The 21,811-nt window shown below is 39.2% G+C and overlaps 1 protein-coding gene across 1 annotated transcript in view; it reads right to left on the bottom strand.

The window, feature by feature from the left end:
• LOC100255444 (uncharacterized) overlaps positions 1 to 21,811 on the bottom strand; it is a 71,596-nt gene that overhangs the window by 37,947 nt on the left and 11,838 nt on the right. Inside the window, exons 7-8 of the mRNA XM_010652025.3 lie at positions 7,275 to 7,381; positions 2,647 to 2,829 (exon numbers count right to left, since the gene is read on the bottom strand). Coding sequence (XP_010650327.1) covers positions 2,647 to 2,829; positions 7,275 to 7,381 — 290 coding nt within the window. The remainder of the gene's footprint in view (positions 1 to 2,646; positions 2,830 to 7,274; positions 7,382 to 21,811) is intronic.

Genomic DNA, 21,811 nt, shown 5'->3' with positions numbered 1-21,811 from the left:
AGGTTGTCATCTAATCAACTGGACTGTCTCAGGTAAGTCTGAAAAGGTTTGAGTAAAGGCAAGTTAGTTTTTTTGACAAGGTAGGGTTGGATCAAAAGTTTTAAAATTGAGTTAAAATGTCTTAATTAATTTTTGGAAAGTTGAGATTTTATTTTTTAAGAAAATTTTGTTTCCGAACCTCATAGGTTTTTGGACCTATATATACCCTACCTAAATGTGTTTTAGGATCAGATGTTTTTATTCAAGAAAAACCCTAACTTACCTTACCATTTCCAAAGGCTCTCAAAGGTTCTTTCAATGAACTCTAGGTTGTTGAAGAGACTTACATCCCCTCAAAGGCTGAGGCAAATTCATTGGAGCACTCGAAGTGCTGCGTCACGGACGTAAATCATGATATAGGTGTTGGAAAGCAATTCTTTGGTAGCGTATTGTCACGGACTTAGTTGTTTACTAAGCTCGTGCGGCACTTAGGCAAGTCAAGATGCTTGATCTTGCTAAGTCAGCCTTGATCCCCAACGCTTAGCTTGCTCGGCTAAGACACTCGCGACTTGAAAGCTTATGAAGCTTAGTAGGCAACTCCTTAAAGAATGGAAGCTCTTTATTATTCAAAGAAATCTTTTACAAGTGCTTGGAAGCTCACTTGCTTGGTTAGGAAGTGATTTGGGTGGTGCCTTAGCCAAATGAGGCCCTCACCTATTTATAGGCACCAAGGGAACTCTCTAGAACCTTGGAGGGTTCCTTACAAATCAAGAATATTCTAGAACATCCTACCCTATTCTATGTACAACCCTATGTACAAGAATATATAAGAGATTCCTAGAAGTCTCTAGAAAGCCTTGGACTCCTCCCATGCCTTCCACCATAGTGTAGAGATGTGTGGACATCTCTAGGCATTTCTAGAACCTTCCACACTCTTCCCACCAATGGCTTAGTGTAGATGGCTCCAGGAGTCTCCAGAAGCTTCCCTCCTCCTATATAAGCCCATGGGGGAGGGTCATTTGAAGCATCCTGTGACAGTATGCTAGGTAAAATTGTGTATTACAATTTCGTATAGTGGAATTTTTATCTAAGGTCTTAGACCCCGTGGTTTTTTATCTTCACAAGTAGTGTGAGAGTTTTCCACATAAAAAACCTTTTGTCTCTTGTGTGTGTTAGTTTACCATTAATTTATTTTTTTTATCATAAGTTTGCCATTAATCATTCCTAATTTCTTACAGTTTTTAATTGAGTTAAAAAGGATTAAATAATTCTTAAAGATTTAATTGGATTAAAAATCTCAACTCTTATACTAAACAACAAGCTAAAAGGTAACAACAACAAACAAACTGTCTTAGCTAGACACCCCATTGGAACTACAAACTGTTTAGTTTGCTTTTGTGGGAGAATTCTGTTTGCTTTTGTGGGAGAATTCCTCATCCTTTTTTTGTACTTCTTAATTCTTTCAATATATTTCTTTGTCGTTTCCTATCAAAAATCTCAAATCTTATACTAAAATCTTTGAAATACATCCATGCACCCCCCTTTGGGTGTTACCCTATTGGAACCTTGGTTTTTTGCTCCTTTAAGATGATATGATAGTTTTGGTAAAATGTCATTGTCAACCCACCAGGGTCCAAGGCTCTATCTCATCCATTTGGAAGATGTTTCTCTAATCCTATCCTCTTGAAAAGGTCTATGTACTCATCTTGGACCAGTCTTATATATTGAAGATCGCTTTTAACTGTCAATCATCGATTTCTCAACCATCTGCCTTTCTAATGGGCAGTGATAAAGCTTATAATCTCCTCAATATTAAGTCCTGATCCTAAAATCGTGTTCAGTATAACTATAAGTTCAAGTAAAGTAGTTCTTTGAAAAGACTAGGGTAAAGAATGGGTAAATTTAATAACAAAAAAGTTAAATTAAACTAAATTCTGAGACCTTTTTCTGTAAGCTCTTCCACAGATACAATACATCCACAGCTTTATTCAAAGTGCTTTTAGGCCTTAAAAGTTTTCTTTCGTAAAGTGTTTGGGTGTCTTAACTGAACACACAATAATGCTCTTTAGCAATCATTAAGAGTTTTTAGATAATAAAATAGCCACACCAGATGTGACTAAGTTTAGCATTTGATAATAAAAATTCCAATACAACTTGAACACATAGAAAGTGGTTTCTATGTTCATTATATAATGAAAGTTAACCAGCATCCTCGCTTTTTATCACTCCTCACCAGTTTAAGCTGAGGCAAATCTGCCATTTTCTAGCCCTCACTCTATCAAGAGCAATATTTTTCTCAATATAACAACTAATTATTGTTTTTGTGGTTTTGAAGTTTAAGGTGTACAACTAACATACATCATTTTATTCATTGCATTAGAAACATCCTTCAAAATGTTTCCCATTTTCAAATTGAAATTTTATTTAAAATACGAAGTGTGAAACTTAACCCTAATGCATTCACTATTTAGGCTTCTTGAGCTTCGAAACCCACAAACCCAGACTACAAGCCTTAAATTGTCAAACTAATACATTTTAAACTTTTCAAATTGTGAAACACATTTAAAATTGTTATAATTGTGCAGCATAGCACCTAAATGATCCCTCACTGTTAAAAAATAATAATAATAAAATAAAATATATAAGCCTTTTTGAGAGATTGCTTGCCTTGTGTGAACTCATCACCAATTCCAACAATGGAACTATCCATCAATAACCGCAATACTTTCTCTGCTCTTGAATGAAACCTGGATGAAGTTCCTCTCATAGCATAATAAAACAAAGCACAGACACCTGATTTTCTCATAAGTAATGGCTTTTTGACAGCTTCCAACATGATCTTTCTAACACCTGTCCCATTCCAGTGATCAATAATGTTATCAGTCCACAGACAGAGGCTCAAGTACAACTCCACAGAGCCTTCTAACAGCTATTTGGTAGCAGCTAGAAGAATCTTGTTCCACCACCCCTCTATAATTAGAAGTAAATACAAACTAATGACAAGTACAACAATATAAAAAGTATATATTTATGCAAGCTGAGCACATAAAAAACAGAGAGATAGGTGATAAGGAAAGGTACCATAAAAGGAAAAAATAAACAGCAAACAACACAATACGCACACATGCGGTAACAGCTCCACCCCTTGTAAACCGAAAAGGAGATATCATATGACATATATAGTTTTTGCTCTTTTTTTCTGATGGATAAAGAAAGCGAATATTATAAAGAGTAACACCAAAAAAGCACCTCAAAGTACATAGGGAGTCTACAATGGATGCCTAAAAGTGCCATCAAAAAACAAAGAGGGACAACAGAAAAGGGCACCCCCTCAAGAAGACCTCATCCAATCCACAAAATTTATAATAGAAGGGACAAGAGCTATAAACAATTTGGACCACACCCAAATATTACAAAGAAAATAATGTTTAATCCCTTGCACAGAATACTCTTTGTTATCGGATGCCCTATTGTTCCTTTCCTTCCAAACTGTCTAGAAAAGGCATAGAAAAGTGGCCCAACACACCTTTTCCCCTTTCCTACTTATGAAAGACCCATGCCAACTTAAAAGAGTCTCTCTATTACCAATGAGGGAAGCACCCATGACACACCAAACAGTGAAAACAAGAGATGCCATATTTGTTCAAAATTTTTGTCCTAAGAATTCATTATTGGAAGACAAAACCAACAAATATAATATGCACAACTATGTTATCTATAAAACAAACACCATTTCTTCACTTTGCATGTCAATTCACCAATGGATGAGCTCAATTGCTAGACATTTTTATTAGCGACTTCCCAACCTTAAGAGCTTATGTAGGTCATTGGTTCCTCTCTAGCAAGTCTGATGTTTTCAACACATATTTTTGGGTTGCATGAAAACTTTTGTTTGTAGTTCCTGTCTTCGCTTTGCCTTGAAGGATATGCCCATCCTTTAGGAACCATTTGTTTCTTTTTATAGTTCAATAAATTATATATTTACATCCAAAGGGAATGTGAGAGTAAGGGTCAAGATCCTCTTCAACAATTACAAATTCCCAAATCTATGGTTTGATAAGATGTCAATCCAATTCTTATCTCACAAAATATTTATTAATGTAAATTATATATTTTCATTCATTAGGAAGTAAAAAGCTAAATTTATATAACAATAACTAGTATTTTTATAATAAATTGTAGAATATTTTTTAAAAAATTATGTTTCTCAATTTACCAATTTGGTTTTCCATATTTCATGCATTCTTAATTAAAAAGTTTTTGCAATTCAATTGACAAATAAAAAATTAAACTTTAATTCAAAGTTTGTTTTTCCTTCCATTTATAAGTTTACCTTAAAAAAATATATTTTTTTTTAAAATTTGGAAAAAAATAAATAAATAACTAACAATTTTCTTCTTTATCTCATCATTGTATTTATTGAGATGGGTCATTAGTTCGCTTGGATGATAGGATGGGAGGCTAGGGATCAAAAAGTTGTCTCTCTGAATAAGTCCCTCAGGAAATGGAGCTGGAGATTTGCATCTAAGAATAAGGCTCTTTGGATGCTAGTGATTGTAGGAAAGTACAAAGAGGAAGAAGGGGGGTGGTGTTCCAAAGCTTCGAGGGAAGGTTATAGGGCGGACCTTTGGAAGGCAATCTGGAATGGGTGGAAGGAGTTCAACAAGAAGGTTGGTTTTAGGGTAGGAAATGGTCACAGGGTGAGGTTTTGAAAGGATAGGTGGTATGGGGAAGATCCTTTGGTTGTGGCTTTCCCAAAGTTGTTTTTAATTGCCACTTATATAGAAGCCAAGGTAGGCCAAATGTGGGAACAGGTTAGGAAAGGGGATTGTTGGAACCCGATGTTCACAAGACAAATAAATGATTGGCAATTGAGAGAGGTGGAAGAGTTGCTTAGTAGGTTGCAAGGGCAAGTGATTAAAAGAGGTGTTGAGGTTGTCATGTGGTTAACAAAGAGAGGCACCTTTACAATGAAATCCTTTTACTCCTCCCTAGCAGCGCCTTCTATTGTGTGGAATCCATTAGTCCCAATGACAGTCAGCTTCATTACTTAGGAAGCAGTCTGGGAAAAAATTCCAACCCTAGATCAGCTAAAAATGAGGGGTTGGTGTCTTCCAAGTAGATGTTATATGTGTAAAGGTGAAGAGGAGTCAGCAAACCATATCCTCCTCCACTATCCTAAGGCAATCATGTTGTGGCACCTTATCTTTGCCCTTTTTAATGTTTAGTGGGCAATGCCTTTCTCAATCAAGGATGCCCTCCTTAGGTAGCGGGGTGCCTTTGTTGGGAAGCTCATTTGTACTTATTTTGGACCTCATGGAAGGAGAGAATCAAAGAGCCTTTGAGGATTCAGATTTGACAAACCAAATCATATTACTCACCTTTTTATGTACATGTTTTTGGAGTGGATCAAGGTACATTTAGGATCTAGCACATTGTCAATATTTGACTTTATTGATTGGTTGGACTATAAGTGAGGCGAGGGTGTTGTTTTTTTGTGTATCCCTCCCTTTTTTGGCCTTGTATACATCGTGTATACTTTGGGCACTTTTCAGGCACTTTTAATACAATTGCTCTTACCTGTTAAAAAAAAAATGTATTTATTAAGAGCACAGATAAAAAAATCTAAGTAAATTAAAATGAACAAATTGTTCATTTCTTATTTATTCATTTTTCTAACCTAGTGAAAGATAATGTAATTTTTTAAAGAAAAATTAATGTGTCTTTTTCCTAAACCATAGATTTAGGAATCTACCACAAGCCATGACATCATAGGAAAGATAGAAGATCTTTTATTCTCCTAAGGATTGAGGAAAATCTTAACACAAGAATAGGAGAGTGAGTCCATATGGAGTGTACCTTTAAAAACTATGTACAAGACATGCAAGCTATCAGAGGTTCATGAATTCTAGACTTCCTAGAAATATAATTGCTACAAGTACCAGAAAACAACCTTCAAGTCAATATTCTTAACAGCCCCTAACAAAAAGAGACACCCGAGTACACAAGTAGCACACAAAGGGCGTCAAACAGAAAGGAAAAAGCAATACATAAAGGCCTGCAGATAGTATGCAAAGACTTGCACATCCTTATAAGACCAGATAGACTTTGCACATATTACATATGGAAACAAACATACATCACATAAGCTTCAGAGATGAAAACAAACAAATCAATGCCTTAAGATTTACTTGTTTTTGTTTCTGGAGACAGGCCAACCCAACATAATCTCATCCCATCCTCACTACCAACCAAACCCCACTACCACCCTTACAATCCAAAACAGGCATCTTATGTTAATAAAGAAGAGAAATACAGAGGACAGAAGATCCCTGAAGCAAGAACATTAAAATAGATACGGAAAAAAAAAAACAAAAACAAAAAAAAACAAAAATACACACACACAACACAAAAATAGACAAACAAACCTAAAAAAAAAAAAAAAAAAAAAACCAAACAAACAACCTATACTATGATTCTCCAGGAGAAAGGCCCCAACAAATTCCATGAAAAATGAGACACCTTCCTTCATGGGAAATGAAGTATCTAAAGGTGTAAAAAAGAACATTTATGAGGATGCAGAATTTCCAAGGTGGAAGCTGAAAGAGATCATAGTGAGACAATCACATTTTGGATGTTTTATTTCTTTCTTTGCTTGGATGTGAAAATGGCCCTTTTAGTGGTGGAAGTTGAAAGAGGTCATGGTGAAACAATTATATATGTGGCTGTTGAGAATATAATTGAGGGCAGTAAATTCTTCATATGGACATGGAACATGCCATTTTTGCAGTGGAATTGGAAGATACCATTGTGAAAAGTTGTGGATGTAAAAACTATGATGGAGAGTAGTGTTTTCTATTTTATTCTTCATGTGGACTTGGAAGATGCCCTTGTGTGTGTGTGTGTGTGTGTGCGCACGTGCGTGTGTGTGTGTGTGTGTAAAAACTATGATGGAAGGGAGTAGTGTCGCGCGCGCACGCGCGTGTGTGTAAAAACTATGATGGAGGGGAGTAGTGTCGCTCGCGCGTGTGTGTGTGTGTAAAAACTATGATGGAGGGGAGTAGTGTTTTCTATTTTATTCTTCATGCGGACTTGGAAGATGCCCTTGTGTGTGTGTGCGCCTGCGTGTGCGTGTGCGTGTGCGTGTGTGTGTGTGTGTGTGTGTGTGTGTGTGTGTGTTTTCTATTTTATTCTTCATGCGGACTTGGAAGATGCCCTTGTGTGTGTGTGTGTGTTTTCTTTCTTCTTTTTTTAACTGATAATCTCCACTCCTGCCTATGAAAAAATGGTAATACCTTTTATCAGCTGTTCAACTGGTGCATTCCTCAGTAAGAATGATACTGCCTCTGCCATAAATTCTTGAACGTAGTCCTTGGGGTAATATCTTAATTTAACTGTAACCCTACAAAAATAGATTGAACATCAGTAAATTAAAGATAAACAACTCACATACAAGCATTCATTTGCATTTGTTCTTTTGTAAATATTCTCAAGGAATAATGAATCAGCTCAGATCTGTCCTTTCGATTTACTCCATTTCAGGCCATTATCCCAAATTGTGACTCCACCGAAATTTCTTTCCTGAGTGTTCAAGTTGGACTATGTTATTTTCATGGTTGTGCACCATGCATAAGATGATAGAATGAAGGGCCCTTTGGTATGCAGATATCCACAACATAAAATAAACATTTTTTATAGCATAACCTCAAAGAAACACTCAACAACATAAACCTTTGCTCAGCAGAACTGTTTGTGCTTATCATGTATTACAACTGTAAGATATTAACATCCAATTCCAACTGGAGAAAACACAATTTAAGTTTCATCAGCAGAAGGGAACCAATTGTGCTCATGATCCATCTGTCCTATAAGAATGGGAATATTATAACTATCGCACACAATAAAAACATGGTCGGTCCCTGCTAATCTTCATGTTGGATAAAAACAATGGATAACGTCTTTCAAAACTTCTTCCTAAAATGATAAATAACTGGACATATCATGGAAAGTTTTACCAACAGAATAGTTATCTTGCAAGCTAAACCCTCTAAAAGGTTAGTTTTATCCATGAAATGTTTTCATTTGCAACAAGAGAGCCTTTAGATTTAAGATTTTGACCAAGTCAAATTAAAAAACATGCAAAAATAAATTGTTTTTTGATGAGGATGAATATTCAAGATATATATCAAGAAAGGGAATTAGTATTAATTGTAATTAAAGTAGGATTATTATTACTTGGAATTAAATTAGGATTAATATTTGTTGGAGTCTAATTAGGATTAGCTAGTTGAGTTATAATATAATTAGAATTTGAGTCAAAATAGGTTATTAGAGTCCTAGTAGAATAGGTTATTAGAGTCCTAGTAGACTTTGGATTTCTTAGAGAAGCCTATAAATAGGCTAATCAATGTAAATCAAAGGAATGAATTTTTTATGAATAATATTATACTTTCTTTCATTGCAAGGTTGCAACCCTCAATGGTGAGACTCCATTGATTTTCTTCTAGGTGAGACTCCTAGAAGGCCTTAGTGAGACTCTAAGGTTTTCCATCTTTTCTTCATTGTTTCTTCTTTCTCTCTATTTCTTATCTTATAATTTTCTCTACCATAAAGTTTATTCCTTGTTCCTCTCCTTACACCCTAAAAATAAAACCCTAGCCCACCTACCCTTGAGTGTAGGCAACCATCCTAGGGTTGTAAAATCATATTCATTAAAAATATGAGAATACAAGAGAAGGATGTGAAATCCTTCCCTAAATTACAGAACCTGATCAAAACACTAGGGTTGATTGATTAGATAAGGCTAAGAAGAAAGATCTCATGTTAATGCTAATGTTAGTTAACTATGTAGAGTTGTCCAAAGAGGGAATCAGCAAGAAGAAAGATTGAGAAACAGTTCTTCTTTAAGAGGAAGATGAGTATATGTCTAAAATTTTCTAATTATCAAAATAGATTAAAAGTAATCTCAATAATTGTCTTTCTTAACTGCAAAGATTTATAGGTACTAACAAATTTTAGGATTAGTTGACATTGTTAAAAAATTTATCATACATCTTGCAATATACGAAGCATAGAAATTTTGGTTTGCAATTATAGCCTAAGAGGATTGAATTATTATCACAAGCAACATAATTTGATTTAAAGCAGTAACGAAAGGGAACTTCTCCCTGCCTTGTATTTTGTATATCATTCTCTTGAGACCTGATTAATGAACATGATGCAAGACAGAAAAGTAAAATGCAAGGAGTGATGGTGTAGTTGAAAGAACTCTAGGAATCACTCCTAGAAACCTTTAGGCTTCACACCCCAGTACTCTTTGTATCACACAAAGAAAATAGTGGCTGCTGGAAATTTTATCACTCATTCATTCATTGATTCTTTTCAAAAGATAGATCACTACTATATAGAACTTCTCTGGGGACTTAAAACTTCTTGGACGAGTCACATAGTGGTAATGCAACTTGAAAATAACAAAAACTTGGACTGACTACTAGACCACATTAAAGAATCTTGGAAAATGACAAAATTAATGACTGAAAGTAGAACCTACGGCCACTGACTAGGCCCATAATTTCATTTCTGGAATGTACTTTCTAGGCTGAACCCATATTGAATTGTATTAGATCCCAACTAAGCCTTTTTTTTTTCCTTTTTTCTTTTTTTGATAACTGAGGAACCTTCCATGGCCAAGCCCTTAGGACTATCCATGGGGACCCAAACCTCGGGATGTTGACCGCCCCACAACAACCAACATCAGGTAAATTCAGGGTATCATCAGTGACAAGATTCGAATCTAAGACCATGTGCCACTTACTAGGACCACATTTCCCAGTGTTTGCCTTGACCAACTGGGCTACCCTGGAGGGTTAGATCCCAACTAAGCCCATTATCATCCAAAGAATGCCAAATTAAAGTTTGGGCCTCAAAGCCCATTCCTTTGTGCCTTTGATAAACTTTTAAAGGTGATTGCCACTTGTCTCTATCAGAACATCCAAGATGATTTTCTTGAATCACAAGTGCACCTTCTTTTTTCACACAAGGAACATTTATTCAAAATATAGTACTCAAGTGAATGTGTACTCTTGAGTAATTGGTTCCAACTTCCTTGTCATAATAAGCTAATTGTATTCTTGTTTTCTTATTAAAAATTAGTATTTTTAGGAGTTGTCCCTATTTGTTAGAAGAAATAAAATTATGCAATAAACTAACGAAGTATATGAATGAGAGAACCTTCTTGCAAAGAAAAAAAAAATGCCCAACCATATAGAAAGCAATCAGTTTATTTGACACTCCTGAAAGAAGCAATCCTGCAAAAGCCTCAAGGAATCTAACACCCATCCTACTAGCAAATCCACCATGCAATTACCAAATCCACTAAAATATATATATATATATATATATATATATATATATATATATATATATATATTTAAAAAAAAGAATAGAAACTACCATCTTCATTTATCTTAAAAGGATAAGTGAAAGAAGAATTAGAAATCCTTCAAGGATGTACAAAAAGTTATACAGTAACCAAGTGTCAAGCCCAACTAAGAGAAAGAAATACAAAGAAGAGAAATATAGCACACTCAAGGAAGAAGAAAGTATATAACAAAGGAGGCCAAATGCATAGCTCCTTTTCTAAATAACTAGTTTGTGATTTGGTTGGCTAAACAGGGAACCTAAGAGAGGGAGCAACCTAGCTCACTGACAATATCTAAGATTTTGTGCATCCAATTGTCTAACTTCCAAAAACCTCTTTCCTCATTAATGACCGTCAATATAACAGTAGCAAGGTTTCCCTCTATAGTTAGGGTGGAGAGCCCTAAAGCTTTTGCCTGTAGCAAACCCTCCAGCAATACCAAAATATTTGCCTCAATAGCCAACCCACACTCACTTTCTTAGAGAAAGCTCTCAACAATGTACTAAAGTGATCTCTAACCCATCTGACTAGGATTACCTAAGCAATAACAATGATATATCTCTCTTAACAATCAAACTCGTCATTGTCATTAGAAAAGATCTATATTAAGCCATCTAAGAGAGCTAAAAGCCCAAGACAACCATTTAAATGGAAATCCCAGACAAGTTGGAAAAGTCCTAAACAAAGTTTCTTTTGCAATCTCCAATTTCCATCAGGTTTGGATTTTCTAAAAGGTACTCTTCCGATTTGCCTTAAGATTTTTAGGTATAAATGTCAGATCTAGGTATGTGTCTAGGTGTATAATCCTTCACAACTCAAATTTTAGCATGTCAAGACTCAGCTAAAAAAGCATCTAAATGAGCATGGGTATTAGGATATGGCATAATAAAAGAAAAATCCATTAAAAGTAAATTTTTTTTTTTTTTTATCTCTAATAAACAATCTAGCCCAACTCCACAAATTACATACAAAAGAATTTTTGAGTTTCTGTACTGCTAAAGAACCCCCCCTAAAAGCTAACCTATTTCTTTCCTTCCAAACCATCCAAAAAATGCACAACGGAATGAATTTCCAAATCTTTTTCCTTTTTTTTCCCACAAAAGGGCCCCTCCGGCTAATTAACCTCTTTTACTGTTTATGGGAAGACCCACTGAAAGCCAAACAAGACAAGGGCAATGTCCCAAAGAACTCTGACCACTATACAATGTATAAGTATATGATTTACAGTTTCTTCTTCACAACCACACAAAAAGCAACAATTAGGGAGTTGTCATCCTCTTTTTTGGAGTCTATCTAAGGTAAGAACCTTCCCCCACGTAGCCTTCCAAACAAAAAAAGCAACTTTGGTTGGGACCCTATCTACCCAAATGTAATTCTTCGGAAAGGAGATGTCATTGGGTGTAATCAGCAATCTGTACGCTTCCTTAACACCAAACTGCCCATTTCTTCCACCCTTCCAAGAAACTAAATCATCCTCCAAAGTTAGCTTATATCCCCTCAAGACAATAAGCAAATTTCCTACCAAATCCAACTCCCAATCATTAAAAGCTCTAAAGAATCTTAGATTCCATCCTCCTTGACCAAAATTCTGGTCCCAAACTTCCTCCACCGTAGCATTCCTATGGACAGCCAAAGCAAATAACTGGGGGAAACTTTGGGACAACACTACAAGGCCACACCAATGATCAGTCCAAAATCTAATTTTAGTACCATTACCAACTGTGAACATTATATTTTCCCAACACCAATTTGTTTCCTTCAAAATCTCCTTCCAAACCCCCACTCCAAACATCCTATTAGCCTCATTTGTCCTCCAACCAAGGCCCTCTTGCCCATACTTCACCGAAATCACCTTCTTCCAAAGGTTTTCCTTGTCACATGCAAATCTCCATATCCATTTGCCAAGCAATGCCTTATTCAAAAGAGCTAGCTTCCTTAAGTCTAGCCCATCATTCTCCTTATCCGCACATACCACCTCCAATTAACTAAGTGGGCTTTCCTCTTCAAATTTCCCCCTCCCCAAAGGAAATCTCTTTGTAATTTTTCTAATCTTCTAGCTCCTACCTTGGGCATTCGAAAAAGAGACATCTGATATATGGGCATACTAGCCATCGTACTCTTTATGAGTGTAATTCTCCCGCCTTTAGAAATATATTGTCGTTTCCAAAGCGCTAGTCTCCTCCGCACTCTCTCTTCCACCCCATCCCACGCAGAGAGAGACTTGTTAGGAGCCCCTAAAGGCAGTCCCAAGTAAGATGAGGGCAAAGACCCCACCCTGCACCCTAACTCCACTACCAAAACATCAACCTCTTCCACCTCACCAACTGGAATGATTTCACTTTTGGCCAAATTGATTCTTAAACCTGACGCAGCTTCAAACCAAAACAAAGTCCAACTCAAGTGAGTTAAATGCTCTTTCTTTGCCTCACAAAAAATAATTGTATCATCAGCAAAGAACAGATGAGAAATATTCATTTCCGTCCCTCTTCTTCCTCGGATTTTGCACCCTGAAAGAAAGCCCCCTTGAACAGCCCTGCTTATGAGAACACGCAGCACTTCCATTCCCATAACAAAGAGGTAAGGAGATAGCGGGTCTCCTTGTCATAGCCCCTTGGTACTCCAAAAGAAACCAGCCGGTACCCCATTTACCAAGACAGAAAATTTAGCTGTAGAGATGCATCTCCACATCCATCCCATCCACTTTAACCCAAACCCCATCTTTTGCATAACCTTCATTAAAAACTGTCAGTTGATGCTGTCATAAGTTTTTTCTATATCCAGTTTACAAATTAGCCCTTTTTCTTTTCTTTTTTGCCAAGAGTCAATCATCTCGTTTGCTATTAGAGAGGCATCCAAAATCTGTCTACCCATCACAAAAGCATTCTTATCTAAGGAAACCACTTTTCCTATCACTTTCTTAAGCCTATTAGCCAACACCTTAGCCAACAATTTATACAACCCCCCTAACAAGCTTATGGGTCTAAAATCCCCAAGGTCCTCAGCCCCTCCTTTCTTTGGGAGTAGCACCAGAAAAATGGTATTAAGGCTCTTGAGAAAAGAGCTTTGTTCATGAAAATCCTTAAACATTTCCATGACCTCCTCCTTCACAAAGTTCCAACAGTCTTGCCAAAAAGCCAATGTGAAGCCATCCGGGCTTGGAGATTATAGCCATTCATTTCCATCAAAGCAAAGCGGACTTCTTCCTCAGAGAAAGGAAGCTTAGAATTCTCAGCTTCTTGAAGACTCGGGTGATCTAACTGCAGCCCCCCAATATCAGCTTTCCATTCTGCATTTTCTGACAGCATCTGATGATAAGCATTAGCTACCCCTTCCCTCACGTCTTGCTCCTTTGTCAACCACACCCCATTTATCTTAATTTTATCCAAGGAATTATTTTTACGGTGGGCATTTGTCATTCGGTGGAAAAAACCTATGTTCTTGTCCCCTTCCCTTAACCATAATTCCCTAGAAAGCTGTCTCCAATGTACTTCTTATAAAAAACCACTTTTTATAATTTTCCTTTGCTTCCTTTTAATTATGTTTCCTCCTCTGACAGGTTTCTCTCGCTTTCCACCAAGTCCCAAAACTCCACTTGTTGAAGAGCTGAATTTTTATTGCATTCTAGCCTCCCAAAAACATCCCTATTCCAAGATTTAATTTTTTGTTTAAGCTCCTTCAACTTTGCAGCCAACCTAAAACTAGCCCTACCTCTTACAACAGTCCCCTACCACCAGCTCCGTAGGAGATCCTTGAAGCCTTCTACTTTAAGCCACATATTTTCAAATCTGAAAAGGGAGGGTCCTCTTCTTAAGCCACCGCCCTCTAGCAAAATAGGGAAGTGATCTGAAGTAGGCCTAGGCAGCCTGCTCTGAAGGACTCCACTAAACTGATCAAGCCAATTTTGAGTCACAAGAAATCTGTCCAATCTAGCCCAAGACTGATTATTTTGACCCCCGTTCCAAGTGAACAAACCCCCTTGCAAAGGTAAATCAACTAACCCTAATTCATCAATTATCTGAGCAAATCTTCTCATCGTTGTTGTTAACCTCCCTTGCCTACTCCTTTCCCTTTGAAATAAAATGATATTGAAATCACCCCCTAGACACCAGGGTTCTTCTCAAATTCCTCTAATCACCCCTAACTCTTCCCACAAGCATTCCCTATCCTCTCTAGTGAACGAACCATAAACTTACGTGAACACCCAGACAAACCCATCTTCCACTTTCTTGAATCTACAAGAGATTGAAAATTGGCCCACCTCCAAATCAAGAATTTCCAATGTCCTTTTGTCCCAACATATCAAAATTCCTCCCGCTGAGCCAAAAGCATCCAAAACCCTCCAATCTAAAAATCTCCCAGTTCCCAAACTCCTCACCACACCCTCGGTCGTTGTTTGAATTTTCGTCTCTTGAATACAAAATAAATCCACCTTCTGTTTTCTTATAATGGCCTTTATTATTTTCCTTTTGGAGCTGTCGTTTGCTCCACACACATTCCAACTCAACAATTTGAGCTTCATAGGACTTCTGAAAGTTGACACTCTTTGCCCTGCAAGGGGGCTTTCTGCTTCTTCTCTCCCTCATAGTTAATTGAGCACTCTAGTCTCTTTAACTCCCTTTCAAATTTTGATTTCTCCAATAAACCTTTACTATGAATTCTCTCCCTTCTTTTTCTAATTTTGACCAGAAAATCTAGAATATCCTTTTCCAACCCCTCTGTCAAGAAACCCCAAAAGTGACTAAATCTTGCTAGACTGCTTTCCTCCCATCTATTCTCCTCCCAACCCCTAACTTCTTGTGACTCGGATTGGGCTGAGCACAACTCCATTCCTCTTTCCTTATTGCTGCCAATATTCATCTCTATTAGACCCCAACAGGCAGTGGTTGCATCCTTTGTAATTCCATCTACAGTAATCATACGCAACGGACTCTCTCCCTGAACTACCTCCCTTAATGCCCCAGAATGGTCGTAATACTCCCCCATCGGAGTCAGACCAAAAGAAAAAGAAAGAGAAGGAGAGGACTCAAAATCCCTTTTTCCCCAAGAAACCAAAACATTCCCATACCTCATAGCCTCTTCAACTAAGGCAAGATCTGTCGTTGTTTGTTGATCTTCTACTTGCTGCTTCCTCATAACTTCCGTCTCCCAAAGTTTAAGAAACTCTGATTCTAAATTGCTCCAGTTTCTAAGGCCAGACCAGGCCGAAGGATGGGCCTTATCAGATTGGGCTCTGTCCTCTAGGTGGATCTGAGAAGGGCCTGGGCTTGAATCCCCTTCCAATACATCTAACCCGAGAGACAAAGTATTCTCCTCTTCGCTAGCCCACCACTCATCCTTTGAAGACGACGGGCCAGCTTCAACCATTGCAGGTCCTTTTGATTTTAAGTCCGCTAGTGGGCCTAACAAAGAGAGCCCACCAGCCAACTTAAAGTCTTTTTTTTTTTTTTTTTGATAGGCAAAAGCAGAAATATATTAGAAAAGGGCACTAAGAGGAAAACCCAATAGCATACAGGGAGTATACAAAAGGACCCTTAAGGCACACCCAAGAGAAGAGAAAAAACAAACCCGACCCTCATCTAGCGCCTAGCCAATCAAGAAAACTAGGTAAAGTGAGAGGACCTTCATTTACAATTGATTTTGTCCACACCCAAAGATTACAAACAAAAGAATTTTTCAACCTATGAACCGAAAAGTCCTCATTATCGAAAGCAATCCTGTTTCTTTCCATCCAAACCGCCCAAAAGAGGCACAACGGGGCTGCCTTCCACACCTTTCTATGCTTCTTGCCCAACATAAAGCCCCTCCATTCAATAAGGGTCTCTCTAGCCGAAGATGGGAGGACCCAACACACTCCAAAAAGGGCGAACAATAATTCCCATAAAGCTCTTGCCTTGGAGCAATGTATAAGAATATGATCAATTGACTCCTCTTCCTCACAGCACAGAAAACATCTATTAGCAACAGCCCACCCCCTCTTTTTAAGCTGATCCATAGTAAGCACCTTACCCCAAGAAGCCTCCCAAGCAAAGAAACTCACTTTGGAAGGCACACTAGGGTTCCATATCAAACCATGAGGGAAAAGACCAGCTCTTCTTGAAGATAGATCATTATAGAGTGATTTAACTGAAAAACTCCCATTCGAAGTCACTTTCCACATCATTCTATCTTCCATAAGAGGACTAAGCCTTGCACCTCAGATTGTCAAAAGAAGCCTCTCCACCTCCTCCACCTCCCAATCATTGAAGGGCCTAGAAAATCTAGGACTCCAAGCCCCTTCCACTCCCGAAGTGTCCCAAAACTCCTCTACCCAAGCCTCCTTAGAGGAAACAAAAGCATACAAGGAGGGAAAAGAATTGCATAAGGGGAAGTTCCCCCACCATATATCTTTCCAAAATTTTACCCTTCTACCATTCCCCACTAAAAAAGCGACTTTATTTTGCATAAGGGCACCTTCCTTCCTTATTTCCTTCCAAAATCCTACTCCATAACTCTCCCTAACCTCTCTAGAACTCCAACCCCCTTCTTCCTCCCCGAACTTCCTACTAATGACATGCCTCCAAAAGTTCTCCCTTTCAATCGCAAAACGCCAATTCCACTTGCAAAGAAGGGCCCTATTAAGGATGGAAAGGCGTCTAACTCCCAAACCCCCCTTCCTTTTATCCATGCAAACGGTATCCCAATTAACTAAGTGAGGCTTCCTCTCCAAAGCACCCCCTCCCCACAAGAAATCCCTTTGAATTTTCTCCAACCTTAGACTAACCACTCTTGGCATTCGAAGTAAAGACATCAAGTATATAGGCATACTTGACAATGTACTCCGAATTAGAGTAATTCTCCCTCCTTTGGAAATAAATTGCCTCTTCCACAAGGTCAGCCGTTTCCGAAATCTCTCTTCCACCCCATCCCAAACAGCCACAGACTTGTGGTTCGCCCCCAAAGGGATCCCCAAATAAGAAGAAGGCAGCCTCCCCACTTTACAGCCAGCCTCAAGAGCCAAATTCTCCACTCTACCAACCGGTAAAATTTCGCTTTTGTCCAAGTTGATTCTCAAACCTGATATGGCTTCAAACCACATCAACAACCAGCTTAAGTGGACCATCTGATCTTCAGAAGCTTCACAAAACACTAACGTGTCGTCAGCAAACAGCAAATGAGAGACTAAAGCCCCATTCCCACCCCTTCCATCAACCCTACAGCCTGATAGGAACCCTCCCCCCACTGCTCTATGGATCAGCCTGCTAAGGGCCTCCATTCCTATCACAAAAAGGTAAGGGGATAGGGGGTCCCCCTGACGCAGCCCCCTTGAACTGTTGAAGTAGCCTTCCGGGGTGCCATTGATCAATACTGAAAACGTTGTTGTAGAGATGCACCATGATATCCACCCAATCCACTTCTCCCCAAATCCCATGCTTTGCAATACAAACAGCAAAAAATTCCAGTTTATGTGATCGTATGCCTTCTCTAAATCCAATTTACATAACACCCCACTCTCGTTTCGTTTCAACAGAGAATCTATTGCCTCATTGGCAATAAGGGCAGCATCAAGAATCTGTCTTCCTTCAACAAAAGCGTTTTGAGCTGAAGACACCACTTTGCCCACTACCTTCTTAAGTTTGTTGGCTAACACTTTTGCCAACAGTTTATACAATCCGCCCACCAAACTGATCGGTCTGAAGTCTCTAAGGTCCTCGGCGCCAGGTTTTTTTGGGATTAGGACCAGGAAGATCGAATTTAGGCTCCTAACGAATCTGCCGCACTCATGAAAATCTAACAAAAAACCCATAATCTCTTCTTTGACAACATCCCAGCAAAATTGCCAAAACCTAATGAGGAAGCCGTCTGGACCTGGAGCCTTGTCCCCGTTCAGGTCTGAAAGAGCCTTGAGGACCTCTTCCTCTGAAAAAACCTCCTCCAGTCTAGCTGCATCCTCATCTCCAATTCTATTAAAGTCCAGACCTTCCATAGAAGGGTGTCAGCCCCCCGGGTCAGTCAACTGGTCCTTGAAAGCTCTAACCACACCCCTCTTTATCTCCTGCTCCTTTGTTAACCATACTCCGTCAACTTTAATCTTGGACAGGCAGTTTCTCCTTCTATGGGAGTTAGCCATTTTATGAAAAAAACCAGTGTTTCTATCCCCCTCCCTTAGCCAAACTTCTCTTGATTTTTGTATCCAAGAAACCTCCTCCATTAGAGCCCATTTTTCAAAGTCCCCCTTTGCTACCTTTCTAGCTTCCAATTCCTCCAAAGATAAGGGGCGAAGCTTCTCCTAACCATCCCAGAAACTCACCTTGTCCAGGGCCACTTTCTTATTGACACCCACCTGCCCAAAAACATCCTTATTCCACGACTTTAGAATAGCCTTCAAAGCCTTCAACTTCTCAACAAGGATGAAGCTAAACGAGCCATTAAAGCTTAGACTCTGCCACCACCCCTTCAACAGATCCTTAAATCCCTCCTCCTTAAGCCACATATTTTCAAACCGAAAAGGAACAGGACCTCTTCTAACCCCTCCCCCATCCAGTAGAATAGGGAAGTGGTCGGACACAGGCCTAGGAAGAGTACACTGCACCGCCCCCTTAAAGTGACCCTCCCAATCCTCCGACACCAAGAAACGGTCTAACCTGGTCATAGCTTGATTGTTCAGACCTCCACTCCAGGCGAATGGACCCCCCTGAAGGGGAAGATCCCTCAAATCCAAGTCATCAATCACTTTCGAAAATCTTCTCATTGAAGAAGACAGTCTTCCCCCTCTTCTGCTCTCATTTGGAAACCTGATTAAATTGAAGTCACCTCCGATACACCAAGGATCGCTCCAGAGACCGCGGATGGCCCCTAGCTCTTCCCAAAACAGCTCTTTATATCTCTTTACGGTAATTAAAGTCTTTTGGAACCACAGCTAGGCCTGATATGGAAAGCCCGCTCACCAAATTAAGACCATTTAAGGGTCGGGCCCCCGACCCAACTTGGCTCCGACTTGGGTCCTCTTTACGCCCTGGTCCACTCACCTGCCTACCCGTCCCTTCTACTGACTGTTGTAGAACCTCGAGCCTCGCGTCTTCCTCCTCTTCCACCACGCGCGGGCCAATGCGTGCAATAGCATCACCCCCAACCTTGCCTCTTGAGCAGCAAGCCTTCCCTCGATTGTCAAACGAGGCCTTTCTCAATGACGGCCTGATCTCCCACCAAAGAAAAAGGGAGTAACAGACCTCTTCGATCCAGATCTCTAACACATTAGGTAGTTCTTCGCCGTTCGTCTTCACCAAAATGCGGGCCCATTGTAGCTCCTCCAATTTCTTCGTCTAGGGGTCAAGTGCTAAGAAGCCACAACACTCCTCCACCACCCTTCTCAAAATGATCGGGTCCCATAAGGAGATTGGTAACCCTACAATTTTCACCTAAACCTCACTTCTTTTCTCACCTTCATCCAAACACCCAGTCTTAGGGCTCCAACTTTCCAGGCGCAATTGAATCCCTCCAAGCGATCTCTTCCCAGAACTGAGAACTCACTTAGCTTCGACCAAAGATTCAAATTCCAACAGCACCTTGCCTTTTTCCATCCTTGCCAACACTAGTTTACCTTTTAGCCCCCAAGCTTTTGCCATTAAAATCCCCAATTTTTCCAAATCTTCTCCTCTTGCTGAGCTAGGGTTCCAACATCCAACAAGGCAATGTTCCAATTTACTCAAATTTCTGCTAATTTCCTCCTCTCTTACCTCCACCCTGACTAAATTTTTGCCTCTGCTCCTCGCATCTTCACCACTTCCGCATAAGACCTTTCCATAATAGGTTTCACCGAGGCCAACTCTTCCTGCTTGCTTTCCTTCCTTCCAGTGACTACTCCCATTTTCCGTAACATCTCCACCATAGAGAACCAGCCCCCCTTTCTCCTCTACCTTTCAGGATGAATATACTATACCTCTTCATCTCCAAGTCCATAACACCTAACCTGAGGAAACACCCCGCCCTATTCTCATCTCGCACCAGGGAGTAAGATCTCCATTTTCCTTCCAGCCCCTTTCCCATTTTCCAACTTTCTCTTCTTTAATGCACTGGTTCAAGCTTTCCAGGAAAATCCCTAGGCTCACCGGTCCCAACCAGACCCAGGAAGAGATTCCCCTCTTTCTCTCCACTATAATAGCTTGAGGTCTTCCATTTCTCTCCTCTACTCCGAATCTACGCCCCTTCAGTCTCCTCCGCTTCTCCGATCTATTTTCTCTCTCTTCGCAATCGCTCTCTCACTCACTCTCTCCCATCACAGCTTTCTCCTTAAATCCATTAAAAGTAAATTGGAAACAAAGATATCCTTTTCTAAAAGCTCTTATCTTTTTTCCTCTTATCATTAAATATTCTTACAAGAATTCACTCTTTAGCTAACTCTACTTTTTCTCTAATGTAATTACTACTAAGAAAGCTGATAGAATAAAATGATATCAACAAAAAAAATCAAACAGCCATACCCAAAGTAAAATAAAAGTGTCCCAGTCCAACAAGGAGCCCATGCCCATACCCATGACATGTTATATCAACATGGGGGTACATTGGGTGAAATTGAAGGATTCGGGTATCATAGCTTAAGACCGCTTATAGGGAAGTGGAGGTGTCCATTGGCATCAAACCCACATTCATTTCTGCTCAAAAGAGGTAGTTGATTTGCATCCCCAGAATCTAGTTCACTCAAGGTCTTTAATTCTCAACATTTGCATATTGGAAAAAAAATTAAAAAGAAGGGTCGGTCCTCAATTCTCGACACCAAGGGAGGTATTGGCAGCAGAGAAACACCAAGATGTTGATAACCATCAACAATCACAGCAAGTCTCAATCATGATAGGATAGAGTCAGTCCACCTTCGCCACAAGGTGAGATCTCAAAATCAAACATACTGTCCTCTTAGGAACAATAGGTTTTTTTTTTTTTTTTTTTTGGTAGACAACAAGAACATGAATTAAAAAGCACCAAAAAAGGAGGGGGGGTGCCCTAACTACTATACAAGTTGTATACACAGAAACAAGCCAAAACACACCTTAAACAAAGAAGGACCACACTAACAAACAAAACAAAGCAAAGCTAACCACAAAAAAGATTATCTAGGAAAATCAACATAGAAGGGAAATCCAACTCCAAAGAGTCCCTAGCCCACTCAAAAAGAGTCTAAATGAAGAGATCGTTCAAACATTGGTCAGAGAGTTCTTCATCTTTGAAGGTCCTTCGATTATGCTCTTTCCAAACACACCAAAATAAGCAAATGGGAGTCAAGCGTCAAACTACTCTATTCTTCTTTTGAAACCCCTTAACTTTCCATTAAAGGAGGAGACTTCTCACTGAATCTAGAAATACCCAAGCCACTCCAAAGAGGGCTAATAAAAAGATTCATAGCTCTCTTGTCTTGGTGCAATGAATCAAAATGTGATCGGC

This window comes from Vitis vinifera, chromosome 5 (assembly GCF_030704535.1).
Source record: "Vitis vinifera cultivar Pinot Noir 40024 chromosome 5, ASM3070453v1".
Classification (NCBI taxonomy): Eukaryota; Viridiplantae; Streptophyta; class Magnoliopsida; order Vitales; family Vitaceae; genus Vitis; species Vitis vinifera.
Note: the sequence above shows the minus strand (reverse complement) of the source record. Positions and strands in the feature narration are given on the sequence as shown.